The sequence below is a fragment of the Leptodactylus fuscus genome, chromosome 6 (assembly GCF_031893055.1).
Source record: "Leptodactylus fuscus isolate aLepFus1 chromosome 6, aLepFus1.hap2, whole genome shotgun sequence".
NCBI lineage: Eukaryota > Metazoa > Chordata > Amphibia > Anura > Leptodactylidae > Leptodactylus > Leptodactylus fuscus.
The window spans coordinates 157344025-157363478 of NC_134270.1; the positions used below are offsets into that span (position 1 = coordinate 157344025).

General features: G+C 43.5%; 1 protein-coding gene across 1 annotated transcript; it reads right to left on the reverse strand.

Annotated features, from left to right (window-relative positions):
* Positions 1 to 3937: 3937 nt before the first annotated feature.
* Positions 3938 to 17749, reverse strand: LOC142208893 (ubiquitin-like protein ATG12). Its single transcript, XM_075277730.1, has 4 exons — positions 17602 to 17749; positions 14506 to 14642; positions 7357 to 7419; positions 3938 to 5364 (listed from the first exon to the last, which is right to left on the reverse strand). The coding sequence occupies exons 1-4, from the start codon at positions 17729 to 17731 to the stop codon at positions 5305 to 5307; spliced, it is 390 nt and encodes a 129-aa protein (XP_075133831.1). The 5' UTR covers positions 17732 to 17749; the 3' UTR covers positions 3938 to 5304.
* Between the last annotated feature and the right edge of the window lie 1705 nt (positions 17750 to 19454).

Here is a 19454-nt window from a genome sequence, read left to right on the forward strand (position 1 = left end):
TGGTAAGCCCATAGACTATTTACATCTGGATAGTGGTTGCCTTGTTCTGACAGGATGTGTCTGTACGTCCAAGCAGAACACAGCAGCTGGACTACAGCCGGAGCTCCCAGAGAGATGACAGGGAAGGTTTATTCCCTCCCCTGCCTTCTCGATCGCTGTGTATACAGCACTCAATGAGCGATGTATACACGGCTATGGGCGCCGCCCTCTGACCCAGCAGTCATGTGATCTGCCAGTGTCAACATCTTACAAGAGCTGCTGGATCCTACAGGACCCAGATCAGCTCTGTATACTGTGTATACAACATGCAGGAGGCTGTATTCCTCCTGCAACTAGGGCTAAATGTACAAGTTACAGGGGAAATCAGTCTCCCTAACAAAGAAAGAAGTGATCAGATGTCCCCAAAGGTCTCATGACCTTATGGGAACATCATCTGAAAAAAATAAAATAAAAATAGTTTAAAAAAAAGTAAAATAAATAAAATAATACGTCAATAAAACACCGTTATTAAAGATTATAACCCCACCCTTAACGACACCATACAAAATAAAAATTACTATAAGTCGGAGGAAAAATTATTTTATAAAGTTTTTCAGTGGCACTTTGTGTTATTAAACAAAAAGGAAAGTGAAAACCAGACACAATATCCCTCCTATATTATTTATATGTTCCCGGATATTAAAAAAAAAAAAAAAAGAAAACACATTTGAAAAATAAAAAAAACAAAAATAAAGCCCTATGTGTCCCCGAAAAAAGACGCAAAAATTAGTTGAATGAGATGTATGAGAAAAACGTTGCAGCCCTCAAAACCGCACATACAAAATAAACCTAAAATGTGTCTGGTCCTGGACCACAAATTGGCCCGGTACTGAAGAGGTTAAGTTATGAACTTGGCACGGCCCCTTTACTTACATTCAGGCAGTGCTAACTGCAAACAGGAACCATTTAGACTCTTCTTACATCTAACTTTGAGTGTTTCTTGGAGGGAGATACACACATGGCAAGTTCCTCCTTGTGAATTGCTGCTTCCGTTGTTAAGCTTTCACCATTTTTGCCGATTATGTGAGTTTTTTTCGAGTGACTGTTGCACAAAAAGGTGAGTGACCCCCCCCCCTTGTTGCTCCAAAGAACTAATTTGTATATTCTCAAAAACAAAAAGTTGATATCTCCGCAATAGAGGCAGTGATGTACAGGGGCTGCGGGTCACGGTGACTGATTTCTCTAACTCTCTAAGAAGAATGTTAGGAATTGTCTGAGTTTTCAGGGTATTGGGCGTCCTATTGTGACCCTTCAGATTTAAAGAGGACCTTTCATGAGTTGGGGCACATGCGGTTTTATATACCGCTAGAAAGCCGACAGTGCACTGAATTCAGCGCACTGTCGGCTTTCATGTTCTGTGCCACCAGTGAAGAGCTATCGGTGCCGGTACCGTAGCTCTTCACAGTGAGCGCTGTACTATAGTGCTGTACTGTGAATACTATAGCGCTGCACTGTGCTATAGGCGCTGCTGTGAAGAAGGGCGTTCCTGACAGACTGTCAGGAACATCCTTCTGACTGTGAAGAGCTACGGTACCGGGACTGATAGCTCTTCACCGGGGGCACAGATCGTGAAAGCCAACACTGCGCTGAGTTTAGCGCACTGTCGGTTTTTTAGTGGTATATAAAACCGCATGTGCCCCAAACCATGAAAGGCCCTCTTTAAAGGGGTTGGCCACTTTCAGACCAATATTGACAAACAAATGTACAATAAAAAGATATATAATTTTCCAATATACTTTCTGTATCAATCCCTCATGGTTTTCTAGATCTCTGCTCGCTGTCATTCATTCTGTTACCTCTAGTGCAGTCTTTCTCAAAGTGGGTGATAACGCCCCTTGTGGGCGCTGGAGGCCTATAGGGGGGTAGTAAAGGGCACAGAGAAGATCGGGGGCGTTGAAGCGGTTTAGGGGGGCGATGGCTAACTTAAAGGGGTGATATCATAACAATGATTCTATCTATACTGCTTGTTAATGTGGATTTAAGACTTTTCCTAAATACACTGCTTCAGCAAAACTGCTTTGTTTGTCCACTATCTTACTTTATTCACTTCATTATGGACACTAGCACCTGGCCCCCTGCTCATTGCTGAGGGAGCCACATGACATAGCTCCCTGCTGTGTGGAGGGAGGGGGGGGGATGGGCGCTGAGTGTAGGGAGCCAGCCTGTGTCTGCACCACACATACACATCACATACACATCACCTAGCTCCCTGCTGTGAAATGGGGGGGGTGGGGTGGAATAAGTGCTGCTTTCTTATATAAAGCAGTCTAAATCCTACTGGGCTAAAGGACCTGGTCTCTCTGTTCACTAGGATAAAGCTTTATTATATAGAGCAGGCTGCTAGTGGGCAGAGGAGCCAGGTCCTTTAGGAAACTCCGTACAAGGTAAATCCAAGTCTTATTTTCACATGACACACATAATTCAATTATTAACATAATGACTGCGATTGTGATTCTTAAGATGTAGTAAAGTAAAAAAATTTTTTTTTTTTTTGGGGGGGGGGCGCTAGAAAATAATTAATTCTCGAAGTGGGCGGTAGACAAAATAAGTTTGAGAACCTCTGCTCTAGTGGATAAAACTCTGGTCATGTGATTTACGGTCCATGGTCATGTGATGAGCACACAGGTGTACAGGTCGTTACAGTCACAGCTTGGTAATCAGACGTCTGCCTGGTAATCAGCTGTGCACCTGTGTGCTCATCACATGACCATGGACTGTAAATCACATGACCATGGTCAGAGTTTTATCCTCCAGAAGTAACAGAATGAATGACAGTAAGCCGAAATCTAGAAAATCGTGAGGAATTGATACAGAAAGTATATTGGAGAATTGTATATCTTTTTATTGTACATTTGTTTCTCAATATTGGTCTGAATGTCGCCAACCCCTTTAAGCTGTCCTACTGGTAAAATTGCACAAAGAAAGGAGTGCGACTTCCGAAAGGAGCTGTTCCCTTTTGTATTTTTGGATGTTACTCTTAAAGGGGTGTTCCAGGTCTCTTATAACCCCTAGCGAGGCTTAATATAATACACACTGTATAGTCCCCTGTGGATCTAGCAGAGTCTCCGTTCAGGTCTCTGGTCTTTGTTACTAAGCCTCGGTAGACTTAAGAAGCTGGAACATCCATTTAGGCTAAAGCCCCACGTTGCGAAAACAGAACTTTTCTTTTTTGTTGTAGGTTATGCTGTGTTTTTGAGCCAAGACGTGTAAGAAATGTTTCTTTCAGTTTGGTATAAATGACAATTTTTCCAAAAAGCAACACCCCCGCGCCAAAGCTCTACTTCTTTCTTCATGCCGAATAATGGAGGCGGCCATCTTGTCTGAGTTTCTCTGATCTATTGACAGCTTTTAGTGATTTGCTTTACAGCATTTTCATGGATATATAAGAAGGCCTACCCTCCTCCCTTGTGCATAGACACTCTCCCCTAGAACACCTCTGTCCATACAGACCCAATGGACCGTGCTACAATATATTTCTTCCATTGGCGTCATAAGAAATGAACTCTGAGGCCTACAGAGAGTAACATCTATACCACATCCTTATTAAGCCAGGGACCGTATGTCCTAAGACTGTGATCACACACTGTACACATTTTGTTTTTATTCAGTTTTCTCACGACCCCTGTGTTTTCACTACAAAAACCAGTCAGTTAACAAAAACCACAAGGTGTGAACACTGCCTAATCTTATACTATCTAATGATATTAACTGTGACGTCTTCCAATGCACTGCCATAGCTCACACTATAGATACCTCATATATTCCCGTAGACATTTTCCTGGACTCCATATCAATACCTTATATACACTCGAGTATAAGCTGACCCTTGCAATGTAAATGAAGAAGAAAAAAAAAAAAAAAAAACCACATTCAGCATAAACCCCACAGATCGGGCATTTATTTTGTGGAATAAGTACACCTTGGACTATAATACTTTGTATTGCCTACAGGGGGCGTTCCTACAAACTTTAATCCAATCACAAGTTGAATGCATATTTGAAGCAGAATCTGTAACGAAAAAAAATAAATCACCGTGGATTTGAAAGCAGGGAGCGAGATCCATGGCTAAATCCCACACATTGGTTTTGGCTGTTGCAGAAATGCAGTGGAAACAAAATTGCGGAAAATATGTTTTTCAAAAAACCAGAGCAGGTTAATTTTTTACCTATTTTTTTCCCCCCTGTGTTTCCACAATGTGTGGCCTTAGGTGGAAATGCTGCTGTTTTTGTTTCAGATTTTGCTGAGTTTTTTTTTTTTTTTTTGAGCCAAACCAGAAGGACTGGGGAATATCTAGGAAGTTCTTCTACTTCTCCCTTCTGCTCAGTTCACTCCTGACTTTGGCTCCAAAAACTGCTGAAAAATGTATCAGCGTTAAGGGGTTTCCAGGGACTTTGCTGGAATATTTCATCAATTGAAGATCGGTGAGGGTCTGACGCCTGGGACCTCTGCAGATCAGCTTATTTAAGCAGCAGTGGCGCTCCCCACTTCCTAGGATGAACTGTGATAGCAAGTACAGGCGCTATACGACCGAACCGCGCAGTGTCTAACAGCCAATTGGTGGTAAAGGCCTGGGTGTCAGACTCAGACCCTCACACGTCCAATGTCCCATACTGTATATCTTACTGAACAGTAGATCTGGGGGCAAGGCAGGGACTCCTAGAACCTAGAGTTCGGGTCCCTGGACGAAGTTTGGGCCCGCCTGGATTTTCCAGTACGGATTCCTCTGTATACATGGGGATAAACATCTTTATACGATTTTTTGTCAAAAAATTGTAGAGACCTTTCACACTGGACAATTGTCAGACGATTGTTCATAACGCAGGACTGTTCCTGTGGCTGTTTGATCTGCCATTATGAGTAATACATCTCCTGTTTACTCAGGGAGAGGTGCAGATGAGAACAGCTGATCGGCGGGGGTGCCGGGAGTGGGGCTATCAATCTCCAAAACCACCAAAACTAAAGTATTTAATTTAAGAACATATATTAGAAGGCGACATAACCTGACAGGTCATAAGAATAAAAAAAGAAGGACTATGTGGCAAATAATGTAAACGTAATGACACGAAGAACCGGTTAAAGCTTTGCTTGTCCAATGTCTTGATCCACCTTGTCTTTCTCCGTATAGTAAAGTCATGGCCATAACGTTATCTCCAAGAACTTCTATGCGTGGAATGGTATACAGACCAAGCCGTATCACTGTAGTCAGGACCCAGGGTGACTACGTTAAGGCAAGATAGTAATAAATGTCTAAAAATGGCGGCTCCTTCACCCCCAGGCTTGAGATTTACAGTAATGTAAGACAAGTTTTCCATCGCTGCCAAAGCACTGAAGAAGAAAAAGAAACAAAAGCTAAATATCGGGGACACAAAATGGGAATAGCCTGGAAAGAAAAATAACTAACAAGGGCGTTGAAGTAAAAACGATCATTCAACATCTCTGACCGCAGGCACTTAAGGGTAAGTTCACATGGGTTTTTTTGGACCGGAACCTGAGGCGGAGGCCGCCTCAGGTTCCGGTCCAAGATACGGGTAGCCGCGACTGAATTCCAGTGCAGTGAACCGGCATCCAGTCACGCACTCCGATCTGGATTGGGCCTAGTTGGGAGGAAGGAGTGTCTTCAGACCGAATCGCAAGAATGAGCATCCTGCTCCCGGAAAAAACACCTGACCGGCTCCCATTGGTTTCAATGGGAGCCGTCTTTTTGGTCAGGATTATGAGGCGGATACGGCCTCAAAAAATACAGTGAGAACTTAGCCTAACTCCTCAGGTGCTGTGGACAGATCTACTTTCACTATTATTCCCCCTCCCCCAACCTTCTTGAACAGCTCCCATGCATGCAGAACGAGGGAGCCGCTTGGTTACTATGGTCTGCCATTGCAATACACCGATGGATGCATGTACACAGATTTTGCCATAGACTGCAATATAGTAGTATTACAGACTATGGTACAAGTGATCTAATGATCATAAGCTCAAGACCCCTAGGACATATACATATATATATATATATATATATATATATATATATATATATATATATAAAAAAAAAATCAAATCATCTAAAGGGAATTGGAAAAAAAAAAAAAAAAATTTTTGTATTTTTCACCTCATAAATTACAACATGGATTTTTTGGGATGCTGAAATAATCTGCTTCAGGGATTGGGAAGCAGTTTGCGGATGTGGTTTAGGACTTGGTTTTTGGTGCACTTTTTTTTGGGATGGATTTAGAAAATTCACTTAAAGAGGACCTTTCATCAAATCGGGCACAGGCAGTTTTATATACTGCCAGAAAGCTGACAGTGCGCTGAATTCAGTGCACTGTCGGCTTTCCCGATCCGTGCCCGGTGTAAAGCGCTATCGGTCCCGGTACCGTAGGGCTTTACAGTCAGAAGGGCGTTTCTGACACTTAGCCAGGGACGCCCTTCTGCCCAGCAGCGCCTATCACGCTGTGCTGTGAAGCGGGGAGGAACTCCCCCCTCCCGCTCCTGATAATACTCGTCTATGGACAAGCTGTGTGAGCAGAGGGAGGGGGCGTTCCTCCCCGCGCCACAGCACAGCGCGATAGGCGCCACGAGGCAGAAGGACGTTCCTGAAAGAGTATCAGGAACGCCCTTCTGACACTAAAGCGCTACGGTACCGGGACCGATAGCGCTTTACACCGGGCACAGATCGGGAAAGCCGATAGTGCGCTGAATTCAGCGCACTATCAGCTTTCCAGCAGTATATAGAACTGCCTGTGACCAATCTGATGAAAGGTCCTCTTTAAAAAAAAACTGCTAGCGGTGTTTTCTTTCCAAGTCCCATTCATTTCTATGTGGTTTGCAGAGCAGAATCTTCCTGACGCTTCTTTTTTACCCCCTCAAAAGTCTGGCTTACCCTTATGCTCGGTTCACACGTGTTTGGGTTTCGTTCTTTGAGCCCGCTTGGGGACCCGAAGAATGGAAACCTAATCTGCTTAAAAAGCGGTTACCCACAGAATCCCATGGACCCCATAGACTATAATGGGGTCCTAGCAGGTTTCCATGCTTGAAGGACTTTTCTCTCCACATTTTTCAGGCAGATTTGGGGACAGAGACCCCGAATGAAATCCAGGCACAGGTGTGGACCCAGCCTGACACGGCTCTGTACAGAGAAACATAAAAATGCTATGGATTCTGACTCAACACATATTATATTTTAAGTTTTGGATTAAAAACAAAGAACTGTTGCACTAGGAAGGGGTTAAACCCAGGGAACCGAGATGCAACCGCCATATAAACATGACAACTCAAAGACAAGAATGTCCCATGGTTGTTAGACGCGGGCAACTCTTTTACCTCATATAATACGCCCACTTCTTGGTCGGGTGAAGGAGCGAATGACTGGTTGACATAGATAAACTGCAAAAAATACACAAGAGACAATTATAGAAAATGCGGGCGCCCATATATACATCTTTGGCGCTATGAGGACACTGCAGTTGCTCCAAACAAGTAAGCGGCACCACCCTCATTGCTCCAAAGCGCTCAATGTCCACAATATTACACTACAACGCTTTCAGGCATTACTTTCTGGATGTAACAACATCTATGTGGACTGGGAGCTGTGGCACAATGTTATACACATGAAGCACTGACTGCAGAGGACACATTTTGGGGCAGTGAAGGGTAAGGTAAGAGAACTGGAAAAAGACGTACAGTATTAATATTAATTTTAGTATTTAGTAGACGTACAGTATTAACCGGTTAAGGACCAGGCCCAGAAGTACATTAAGGACCGGGCCTCTTTTTTCAAAACTGACATGTGTCACTTTAAATGGCAATAACTTTGAGACGCTTTAACTTACACAAGTGATTTTGAGATTGTTTTTTCGTAACACATTATACTTCATGTTAGTGGTAAACACTAATCAATATTTTTGTATTTATTTATAAAAAAACTAGCAAATTTGATGGAAATTTGGAAAAAATTGCAATTTTCAAAATGTGAAATTCTCTGCTTTTCAGGCAGATAGTCATACCATCCAAATACATGAATAAATATCTCCCATATCTCTGCTTTATATGGGCATCATCTTTTGATTGTCTTTTAATTTATTTTGGACGTTACAAGGCTTACAAGTGTAACAGCGATTTTCCAGATTTACAAGAAAATTCCTCAAACTAATTTTTTAGGGAACACTTCAGTTCTGAAAGGAATTATAAAGGCCTATATAATAGAAACCCTCATAAATCACCCCATTTTCAAAACTACACCCCTCAAATTATTCAAAACAGCATTTGGGATGTTTGTTAACCCTTTAAGCATTTCATAAGAATAAAAATAATATGGAGGTCAAATTTAGACATTTCATTTTTTTTCACTAATACATTCATTTAGACCTAAAATTAACACATTCACAAAGGGTTAAAGGAGAAAATGCATCTCACATTTTGTTATGCAATTTCTCCCGTGCACAGAAATACCCCACATGTGGGTGTAAACTGATTTTTGGGCACACGGCAGTGCACGAAAGGGAAGGAGCGACACTGGGTGTTTGAACAGCATATTTTGCTGGAATAATTTTCAGGCACCATGTCGCATTTGCAGAGCCCTTAGCGTACCAAAACAATGGAAACCCCCCAAAAGTGACCCCATTTTAGAATCTACACCCCTCACAGAATTCATCAAGGGGTATAGTGAGTATTTAGACCCTACAGTTGTTTCACAGATTTTACTAACATTGGAATGTGTACAAGAAAAATTACTAAAATGTCACTTTATCCCCAAAGTTTTCATTTTCACAAGGGGTTAAAGGAGTAAAAGCCCCCCAAAGTTTGTTAAACAATTTATCCTGAACACGGCAATACCCCATATGTGGCCATATTCTGCTGTATGGGAACATGGCGGGGCTCAGAATGGAAGGAGCGCTATTTTGCTTTTGGATGGCAGATTTTGCTGGAATAATTTTAGGTGCCATGTTGCATTAGCAGAGCCCCTAGAGAACCAATACAGTGGAAACCCCCTAAAAGTGACCCCATTGTGGAAACTACACCCCCCACAGAACATATCAAAGGGTAGAGTGAGCATTTTGACCCTACAGCTGTTTCACAGATTTTATTAACATTGGGACATGGAAATGAAAATTTACTTTTTTTCCAACAAACTGTCAATTTAGCCCCAAATTTTTCATTTTCACAAGAGGATAAAGGAGAAAAAGCTCCCTAAAGTTCGTTATACAATTTCTCCTGAACACAGAAATGCCCCATATGTGGCCATAATCTACTGTATGGGAACATGGCGGGGCTCAGAATGGAAAGAGCGCTGTTCGGCTTTTGAAGGGCAGATTTTGCTGGAATATTTTTCAGGTGCCATGTCGCATTTGCAGAGCCCCTAAAGTACCAATACAGTGGAAACCCCCTAAAAGTGACCCCATTTTGGAAACTACACCCCTCATAGAATTTATCTAGGGGTTTGGTGAGCATTTTGGCCTCACAGCTGATTCACAGATTTTATTAACAATGGGACGTAAAAATGAAAAATTACTTTTTTTTCCAATTAATTATCCATTTAGCGCCATATTTTTAATTTTGCAAGTAGCTGAAGAATTAAAAGCCCCCCAGAGTTTGTTACACAATTTCTTCTTAACACGGAAATACCCAATATGTGGCCATAATCTGCTGTATGGGTACATAGTGGGGCTCAGAATGGAAAGAGCGCTATTTGGCTTTTAGAAAGCAGATGTGGCTGGAATAGTTCTCAGGTGCCATGTCGCATTAGCTGAGCCCCTAAAGTATCAATACAATGGAAACCCCCTTTGTGACCCCATTTTAGAAACTACACAGGTGACCGTAAACTGGAATTCACCAAGAAGTGACCCCATTTTGTAGGGACAATTTTAGGGCCTCTGCAAATGTGACGTGGTGTCCAAAAACAAAGAATCTAAATCTGCACTCCAAAAGCACATATCGCTCCTTCACATCTGCGTCCTGCTGGGTACCCAAATAGCAGTGTATGCCCACATGTATGACACTGGTGTACCCCGGATAACGTACTTAATGCCATATGTGGGTATAAATGGCTGTTTGGGCACAGCCGGGCACAGAAGGGAAGGAGCGCTATTTTGGTTTTTGGAGCACAGTTTGGTTTTTGGAAGTCATGCCACTTTTGCAAAGCCCCTGAATTGCCAATAAAGTGGAATCTGCAGACATGTCACCCCATTTTGGACACTACCCCACTCATGGGATTTATCAAGTGGTGTAGCGAGCATTTTTAACCCCTGAGTGTTGCATTTATTTAGTTTCCAGAAATGAAATCACAGCTGATAATGAGAAGTTAAAAATGAAAATTTTCCAGAGATTCGCCATTTCAGTATCTGATATGTTGTGCCCAACTTATGTCAGCAGAGACACTCCAAAAACTGGTAAGCGGGTATCCCGGGCACAACAGCTTTTAGAGCGTTCATCTCTGATACAAGTCGGGCACAACATATTACACACTGAAATGACGGATTCCTGGAAAAATTGTCATTTTCACCTTTCACAATCAGCTTCGTATTTATTTATGGATAATAAGTTATAGCAACACTTGGGGGTTAAAAATGCTCTCTGTACCCCTGGATAAATCCTTCAGGGGTGTAGTTTCCAAAATAACGTCTCATATCAGGGACGTTACTGGCGTTTCAGCTCTGCAAAAGCGTCATGGCATCCAAAAACCAAACCGTCTGTGCTCCAAAAACCCAATAACCCTTCTTCCCTTCTGTGTCTGGCTGTGCCCTAATATCAGTTTATACCACATATGACATTACGTCCGATATAACGGGTACACCAGCGTCATACATGTGGCATAAACTGCAGTTTGGGCGCACAGCAGGGCGCAGAAGCGAAGGAGCGCTATGCGGCTTTTGGAGCACAGATTTGGATGTTTGGTATTTGAACGCCATGTCATGTTTGTAGAGCTTGTAAGGTACCAGAAAAGCGGATTCCCCAAAGGAGTGACCCCATTTTGAAAACTGCACCCCTCAAAGAATTTATCAGGGGGTGTAGTGAGTATTAGTATCCTGGACGTGACTGCACAGCGGATGGCGAAGAGGGAACATATAAGCAGTGCGGAGAACATTGCAGACACCAAATTCCCTACTATGTCCCAGGAGCTCCTATGATTGGTCGAGTCACTCTGGGGGTCACTTCTGGTGTTTTTTCGCTCATAAGCTGTAAATCTGGGGTGTCCCCTGATATTCGCTCGCACAGCTTATACATTCCCTGCCTGCCGCAGCCAGTTGTGTTCTAATAATTTGGCGATTTTGGGGGGGTTTTGCCTTCACATTGCTAGATGCTATATTTTCTTTATTTTTCTGGTGACATGGCCATATAAGGGTTTGTTGTTTGCAGGATGAGATGTATTTTGTAATGACACCATTTTTGGGTGCCTACAACTTACTGATTACATTTTATTAACTCTTTCTTGCTGGATTAAAAAAAAAAAAAAATCAATCCTGCATTGAGTTTTACATTTTAAATTTTTCGCCATGCAGCGTACAGTATAAGTAACATGTGTCCTTTATTCTGCGGGTCGGTACGGTTACGGCGATACCTCATTTATGCTATTTTTTTATGCGATACTAAGTCTGCAGAACAAAAACACATATGGGGACATAAATCAATGTTTTTTGCATCGCCATCTTCTGAGAGGCGTAACATTTTTATTTTTCGGTTGACAGTGTTGGTTGAGGGCTTATTTTTTGCGGGAAAATGTGCGCTTTTTATTGGCACTGTTGTGGGGTGAATATGACTTTTTGATCACTTTTTATAGCATATTTTGTAGGATGAGATGGCAAAAAATCATTACTTCCGGCGAGTTTTTTCCGTTTTTTTTCCCCGACGTTCACCGTGTACATTAAATATTATTTCAGTTTTATTGTACAGGTTGTTACGGACGCGGCGATACCAAATATGTATTGCTTTTTTTAATTTTTAGTGCTTTTTTTTACATAATTCATTTTGTATAGAAAAAAGGGATTTTTGGACTTTAGAACTTTATTACTTTTTTCATACACTTTTTTTTTTTTTTTAAACTTTTTTTTAACTTTTTCATGTGTCCCTTTAGGACACTTGAATCAGTTGATGCTTTGATGAAAGCATCAGCTGATTCTACACAGTAGCAGACAGGACACGAGCAGGACATGAGCCTGCTCGTGTCCTGTAAGCTGCAGAGGAAGTGAGACACATCGCTCACTTCCTCCACCGCCTGGCAGGATCACCAGGTATGTGGGGGCTCCGGTAGTCTGGGGTCACTGGCCAGACCCCAGACTACCTTCTACTGACATCGGCACCCCCCGATCTCGCCGCGGGGGGTGCCGATCACTTTCAAATATCGGCGGATCCCTTTCGATCGCGCCGTGATGTTTGACGGCGCGATCGAAAGGGTTAACACGTCCAGTCGGACTCAGTTCCGACTGGACGTTATGGAGGAAGGGGTTAGGTGTTAGTAACACCTAACCCCTGTCCCCCCCGCACCCCTCCCCCCGCCAGAAAGGTACCTAAAGGCCGGACGTATTTCGGCAATAGTCCGGTCTTTAGGTACCAGCACATGAGGCCGTAAATTTACGTACGGCGGTCCTCATGTGGTTAATATTAATACAGCAATATTTACTTACTGAGCACCCGGGGTGATGAACCACTGGGTACATTGCTATGGCCAGTGATTGACTGCAGTGGTCACATTGTCTATGTCCAACTGGGTGGGGGGAGTTATAAGGATTCTACCATTAAAATCTAATTTTTCCTTGTTGACACGTAGGAATAGCCTTAAAGACTACCTTTCATCAGATCGGGCACAGGCAGTTTTATATACTGCTGGAAAGCTGACAGTGCGCTGAATTCAGTGCACTATCGGCTTTCCCGATCTGTGCCCGGTGTAAAGCGCTATCGGTCCAGGGACCGTAGCGCTTTACAGTCAGAAGGGCGTTTCTGACACTTAGCCAGGGACGCCCTTCTGCCCAGCAGCGCCTATCGCGCTGTACAGAGTGAGCAGGAAGGAACGCCCCCTCCCCTCCTGATAATACTCGTCTATGGATGAGCTGTGTGAGCAGAGGGAGGGGGCGTTCCTCCCCGCTCCACAGTACAGCACTATAGGCGCTGCTGAGGAGAAGGATGTTCCTGAAAGAGTATCAGGAACGCCCTTCTGACACTAAAGCGCTACGGTACCGGGACCGATAACGCTTTACACCGGGCACAGATTGGGAAAGCCGATAGTGCGCTGAATTCAGCGCACTGTCAGCTTTCCAGCAGTATATAGAACTGCCTGTGCCCGATCTGATGAAAGGTCCTCTTTAAGAAAGGCTATTCTTCTCCTACCTTTAGATGTCTTCTCCGCACCGCTGGTTGGTTGAAATCCGGGTTTTCGTCGGTATGCAAATGAGTTCTCTCACAGCACTGGGGCGGTCCTCAGCGCTCAAACAGTACTGGGGGCATCCCCAATGCTGCGAGAGAAGTCTCCAGTGACGCCTCCATCTTTTTCAGGAATGGCCTCTATGCAAGTCTTCTTCCAGCGCTGGTGGTAAAACTTCTAGGTCTCGTGCAAAGCCGACCACACATGCCCACAGGCCACAAGAAAATTTCTCTTGTGGCCGTGGGCATGCGCAGTCGGTTCTGCCCAAGGCCTAGAAGTTTGACCGCCAGTGCCAAAAGACGACGGGTGAAGAGGCCGTTCCAGGAGAAGATGGAGGCGTCACTAAAGATTTCTCTCGCAGCATTGGGGATGCCCCCAGTACTGTTTGAGTGCTGAGGACCGCCCCAGTGCTGTGAGAGAACTCATTTGCATACCGACGAAAACTGGGATTTATACTGAAAGGCGGCGCGGAGAAGACATCTAAAGGTAGGAGAAGAATAGCCTTTCTTAAGGCTATTCCTACGTGTCAACGAGGAAAAATTAGATTTTAATGGTAGAATTCCTTTAAGTTACCCGTAGTGACTAGAAATAATAAAGAGGTATGTGTAGTCCGGTGGTTGCACTGAATGGTCCTGCCCCCGACATCTGCAGCCAAGGGAGAGTCAGGAAACCACCATACATATCAGATGGATGACCAGTCACTGCGGTAGGTGGGTTCAGCCAACATTCATCTGATGTAGAAAAAAAAAAAAAAAAAACGCTCAACCCTACAATGCAGTCTGAATGGTATTGTAATAGCTGGGTGCACGGAACCTCCGACCAAGAGGTGAATACGATAGTGAAAGATTGTAAAACATCCAGCACATCCCAATAAGTTAAAATATAACTTTTACTTCACATATTTAAAAAAGAAAAAAAGAAAAAAGTTTTTTCTTACTTTTTTCTTTTTTAAATATGTGAAGTAAAAGTTATATTTTAACTTATTGGGATGTGCTGGATGTTTTACAATCTTTCACTATTCATCTGATGTGCATGGTCACCTTAAGATGTCCGTACTGTGAAGATCTACTTTGCACAGCTCATATATGATATATTCAACAAATCTAAAACCCATCTACCATCTGGTCCGATGCCTCCAGCTTCAGGTACTTTTTGATAAAGTCCATAAGACCTTGCACCGTCCGGGTCCTCTCTATCGTCCACTTCTTATTTTTCATGATCGGTGTATCTCCAACAGCCTTCAGCAGGACGTCAACTGGGGAGACAAAAGAGAAAGACAAAAATATTTTAGTTTCGGGTGGTTACCGCTAACAGGGGACTCTTCTTACTGTGAACACTCAGTTTTCTGCCAGCCTCGCCCATGTCTGCAGTATAGTGTCCACAGCCTGCTTTATATTTTTATTTATATTGTATGTGTGTCTATGATATAATAAGGAGGTGCGAGAAGACGCCTTGTAGGTTCCATATGAATCAATTTGTGGCATGCTCCATATTTATATACTGTGTGCTATTACCTATGTGCCTATATACTGTATGCTATTACCTATGTCCTATATACTGTGCGCTATTACCTATGTCCTATATACTGTGCGCTATTAGCTATGTTCCTATATACTGTGTGCTATTACCTATGTTCCTATATACTGTGTGCTATTACCTATGTTCCTATATACTATGTGCTATTACCTATGTTCCTATATACTATGTGCTATTACCTATGTGCCTATATACTGTGTGCTATTACCTATGTCCTATATACTGTGTGCTATTACCTATGTCCTATATACTGTGTGCTATTACCTATGTTCCTATATACTGTGTGCTATTACCTATGTTCCTATATACTATGTGCTATTACCTATGTCCTATATACTGTGTGCTATTACCTATGAGTCTATATACTGTGTGCTATTACCTATGTCCTATATACTGTGTGCTATTACCTTTGAGTCTATATACTGTGTGCTATTACCTATATCCTATGATCTCCATCTACACCCTTGGCCTGGGCCAACTCATAGAATCTCATGGCTTTCAGTACCACTGCTATGCCGACACCCAAATCTACATCCCTGGACCAGACATTACCTCCCTGCTGGCCGGAATTCCAGATTGTTTAGCGGCCGTAGCCTCCTTCCTCTCCTCCCGCTTTCTCAAACTCAACATGGAGAAAACAGAGTTTATCATCTTCAGCCCATCCTGTATGGCCCCTCCACCCGACCCATCTATCAAAGTGAATGGAACCCCACTTACCCCTGTCCCACAGGCCCGATGCCTTGGGGTAACCCTGGACTCCGACTTATCCTTCAAGCCACATATTCAAACCCTCAACACCTCTTGTTGCCTCCAGCTCAAGAACATCCACCGAATCCGCTCCTTCCTCACCCCGGAAACTACCAAGATGCTCGTCCAGACCCTCATAATCTCCCGCCTAGACTACTGCAACACCCTCCTCCATGGACTCCCAGCTAACACCCTCGCCCCCCTCCAGTCCACCCTAAACTGCGCTGCTCGCTTAATCCACCTCACCCCCCGATCTTCATCAGCTGCTCCCCTCTGCCAGTCCCTCCACTGGCTACCCATAGCCCAGCGAATTGAGTTCAAGCTACTAACGCTAACATACAAAGCCATCCACAACCTGTCCCCTCCATATATCTCTGACCTCATCTCCCGCTACCTGCCCACACGTAACCTCAGATCCTCCAATGACCTCCTACTCCGCTCTGCCCTCATCCGCTCCTCACACAACCGTCTCCAAGATTTCTCTCGTGCATCCCCCATACTCTGGAACTCCTTACCACGACACATAAGACTGATCCCCACAATCACAGGATTCAAGAAGGCCCTGAAGACTCACCTATTCAGGAAGGCCTACAACCTCCAATAACACTATCACCGCACCGCCATCTGTACAGTCTCCCCCCCTCTCCTTCTGTCTCTACCCCCTTCCCTCATAGATTGTAAGCCCTCGCGGGCAGGGCCCTCTACTTCACTGTTAGTATTATATCTACCTGTATATTTTGTGTATTGTATGTAACCCCCCAAATGTAAAGCACCATGGAATTAATGGTGCTATATAAATAAATAATGATGATCTTATATACTGTGCGCTATTACCCATGTCCTATATACCGTGCGCTATTAGCTATGTTCCTATATACCGTGTGCTATTACCTATGTCCTATATACCGTGTGCTATTACCTATGTCCTATATACCGTGTGCTATTACCTATGTCCTATATACTGTGCGCTATTACCCATGTCCTATAAACTGTGCGCCATTACCCATGTCCTATATACTGTGCGCTATTACCCATGTCCTATATACTGTGCGCTATTACCTATGTCCTATATACTGTGCGCTATTACCTATGTCCTATATACTGTGTGCTATTACCTATGTCCTATATACTGTGTGCTATTACCTATGTCCTATATACTGTGTGCTATTACCTATGTCCTATATACTGTGTGCTATTACCTATGTCCTATATACTGTGTGCTATTACCTATGTCCTATATACTGTGTGCTATTACCCATGTCCTATATACTGTGTGCTATTACCTATGTCCTATATACTGTGTGCTATTACCCATGTCCTATATACCGTGCGCTATTAGCTATGTTCCTATATACTGTGTGCTATTACCTATGTCCTATATACTGTGTGCTATTACCTATGTGCCTATATACTGTATGCTATTACCTATATACTGTGTGCTATTACCTATGTCCTATATACTGTGTGCTATTACCTATGTCCTATATACTGTGTGCTATTACCTATGTCCTATATACTGTGTGCTATTACCTATGTCCTATATACTGTGTGCTATTACCTATGTCCTATATACTGTGCGCTATTACCTATGTCCTATATACTGTGCGCTATTACCCATGTCCTATATACTGTGCGCTATTAGCTATGTTCCTATATACTGTGCGCTATTACTTATGTCCTATATACTGTGTGCTATTACCTATGTCCTATATACTGTGTGCTATTACCTATGTCCTATATACTGTGTGCTATTACCTATGTCCTATATACTGTGTGCTATTACCTATGTCCTATATACTGTGCGCTATTACCTATGTGCCTGTATACTGTGTGTTATTAGCTATATACCGTGCGCTATTACCTATGTCTACACTCAGCGCGCCCCCTGCTGGACTACTATGACACCACTCCATGCACCACAGCTAACTCACTTTTCCGTTTGGTTTCGCACTGCGGCTCCTCGGTGGCCGGTGACACAGCCGGTGCAGGGACGGACTCACTGGCTGTATCCCCGCCACCATTAGCGGGGGACGCTCCGTGATTTTCGCCCGCTTCCTCCATCTTGGTTTCTGGCAACCTGTTCACTAGAAAGCAGGAAGCGACGCGGAAATGACGTCACCAGACAGTAAGCGCCGTCAGTGATAGCCTGAGCCGCCCAGGCCTGATAATGGAGCGCCGATCACTGTCTACCAGGAGTGTATGGCGGCCTCTCTCCTCAGCCTCCTTGTATTACCTCACTTACTCTGAGTGTCTGATGTCTCCAAATTCATGGAGCTTACTTACAGCCATTATAAGTGAGGGGGTCAAGAGCAATACACCCCCACCTGGCAGAACACCTATATGTGCACATATTTAAAGGGATTGTCCATGCTTGCTGTCAAGTATACCTTTAATGGGACAGTCGATTTTTATGCCTATGAGCATGTTACAGAACATATTACATACTTATTATACTTCTGTTACGTATGTCACTCTTCTAGATTTGGAGAACTTTAAAGGGATCCTATCATTAAAACACAATTTTTGTCCCTAGCACATAAGAATAGCTTTAAGAAGTTTGAAGCCAGTGCCATAAGAAGACGCACAGAGAGGCCGTTCCAGAAGAAGATGGAGGCGGCGCTGGAGAGTTCTCTCACAGCATTGGGGACGCCTCCAGTGCTGTTTGAGTGCTTGGTCCCGCCCCCAGTGCTGCGAGAGAACTCATTTGCATACCGACAAAAAACGGGATTTATACCGAACGTTGACCTGGAGAAGACATCTAAAGGTAGGAGACGAATAGCCTTTCTTAAGGCTATTCCGATGTGTTAGTCAGAAAAAAATGAGTTTTAATGATAGGAGTCCAGAAACCTCATTCATATAAGACTCTTACTTTGGGCCAGTAGCATCAAGGAATCACATATGGTTCGGTGACCAGACCACATACCTCCCTGCATCTCATATAGAAAGTCCTCTTAGGGTACAGCATGCTGATTCATGGCTAATTTGTTGCAAAAATTTCTACAACCAAAAATCAGTGTGATTCATCTGAATTTGGGACTTATGGTGGCAAGAACATGGAATTTTGTAATTCCCACTCAGATAAATAGGACAGTGGCAGAAATTTTGTCCATTGTAAATATACTTTATAGGCATGTCAATCAAATTGAGTTAGACAAGGTGAAGTTATTTGAGAACTGCCCAATGGACGCTTCTCCCCATGTCTGATATCAATGTATGACTACGATGCTGATTCTTAAAGGGGGTCATCCAGGACCTGAAGGTAATTTACATTGCTGACTTATCCACAGAATAGATCATCAGTATCGGAATTGCCAGGGTCTGACACCAGGACCCCTTCAGCCATTTCGGCCACCAGAACCCATAAACTAGGTATACAGCCGAAAACAGCCCTGTTCCTATTCAAGTAAATGGGAGTGGGGCTGCAGTTCCAGACGCCACCACTAGTGTATAAACCTCTGTACACTGTATACAGTGTAGCGATGGTGCCTGGAACTTCATTTGAATAGGAGCAGGGGTGCTTTGAGGCGTATACCTACAGCTGTTCTATATTGTTTCTGTGACTTTCATAGAGGTGAATAGGAGGTACAGAAACAATGTAGCACAGTAAGCTACGCTGTTTCTGTAACCGCTGAACCGGTTCCATTCTGGGGGTCCCCATGCAGACTCCCCGAACAGAATACCAAACACAGATGTGAACGAGGGGTCACATGGTGGAATCTTCCAGAATTTTATGCTCCCCATCTTCTCCCCATCAGTCTCCCTCCTGTATCTTATGTTCTAGTTT

Bases quoted from the DNA above. Each gene is read 5' to 3' on its own strand.
- LOC142208893 (XM_075277730.1), bottom strand. From the start codon at position 17,731: ATGGAGGAAGCGGGCGAAAATCACGGAGCGTCCCCCGCTAATGGTGGC. The intron at 7,420-14,505 runs GTAGATGGGTTT...TATTTTTTGCAG, and splicing joins TGGAGGCATCGGACCAGATG to TTTATCTATGTCAACCAGTC. The intron at 5,365-7,356 runs GTAAAAGAGTTG...TTTCTTCTTCAG, and splicing joins AAGTGGGCGTATTATATGAG to TGCTTTGGCAGCGATGGAAA.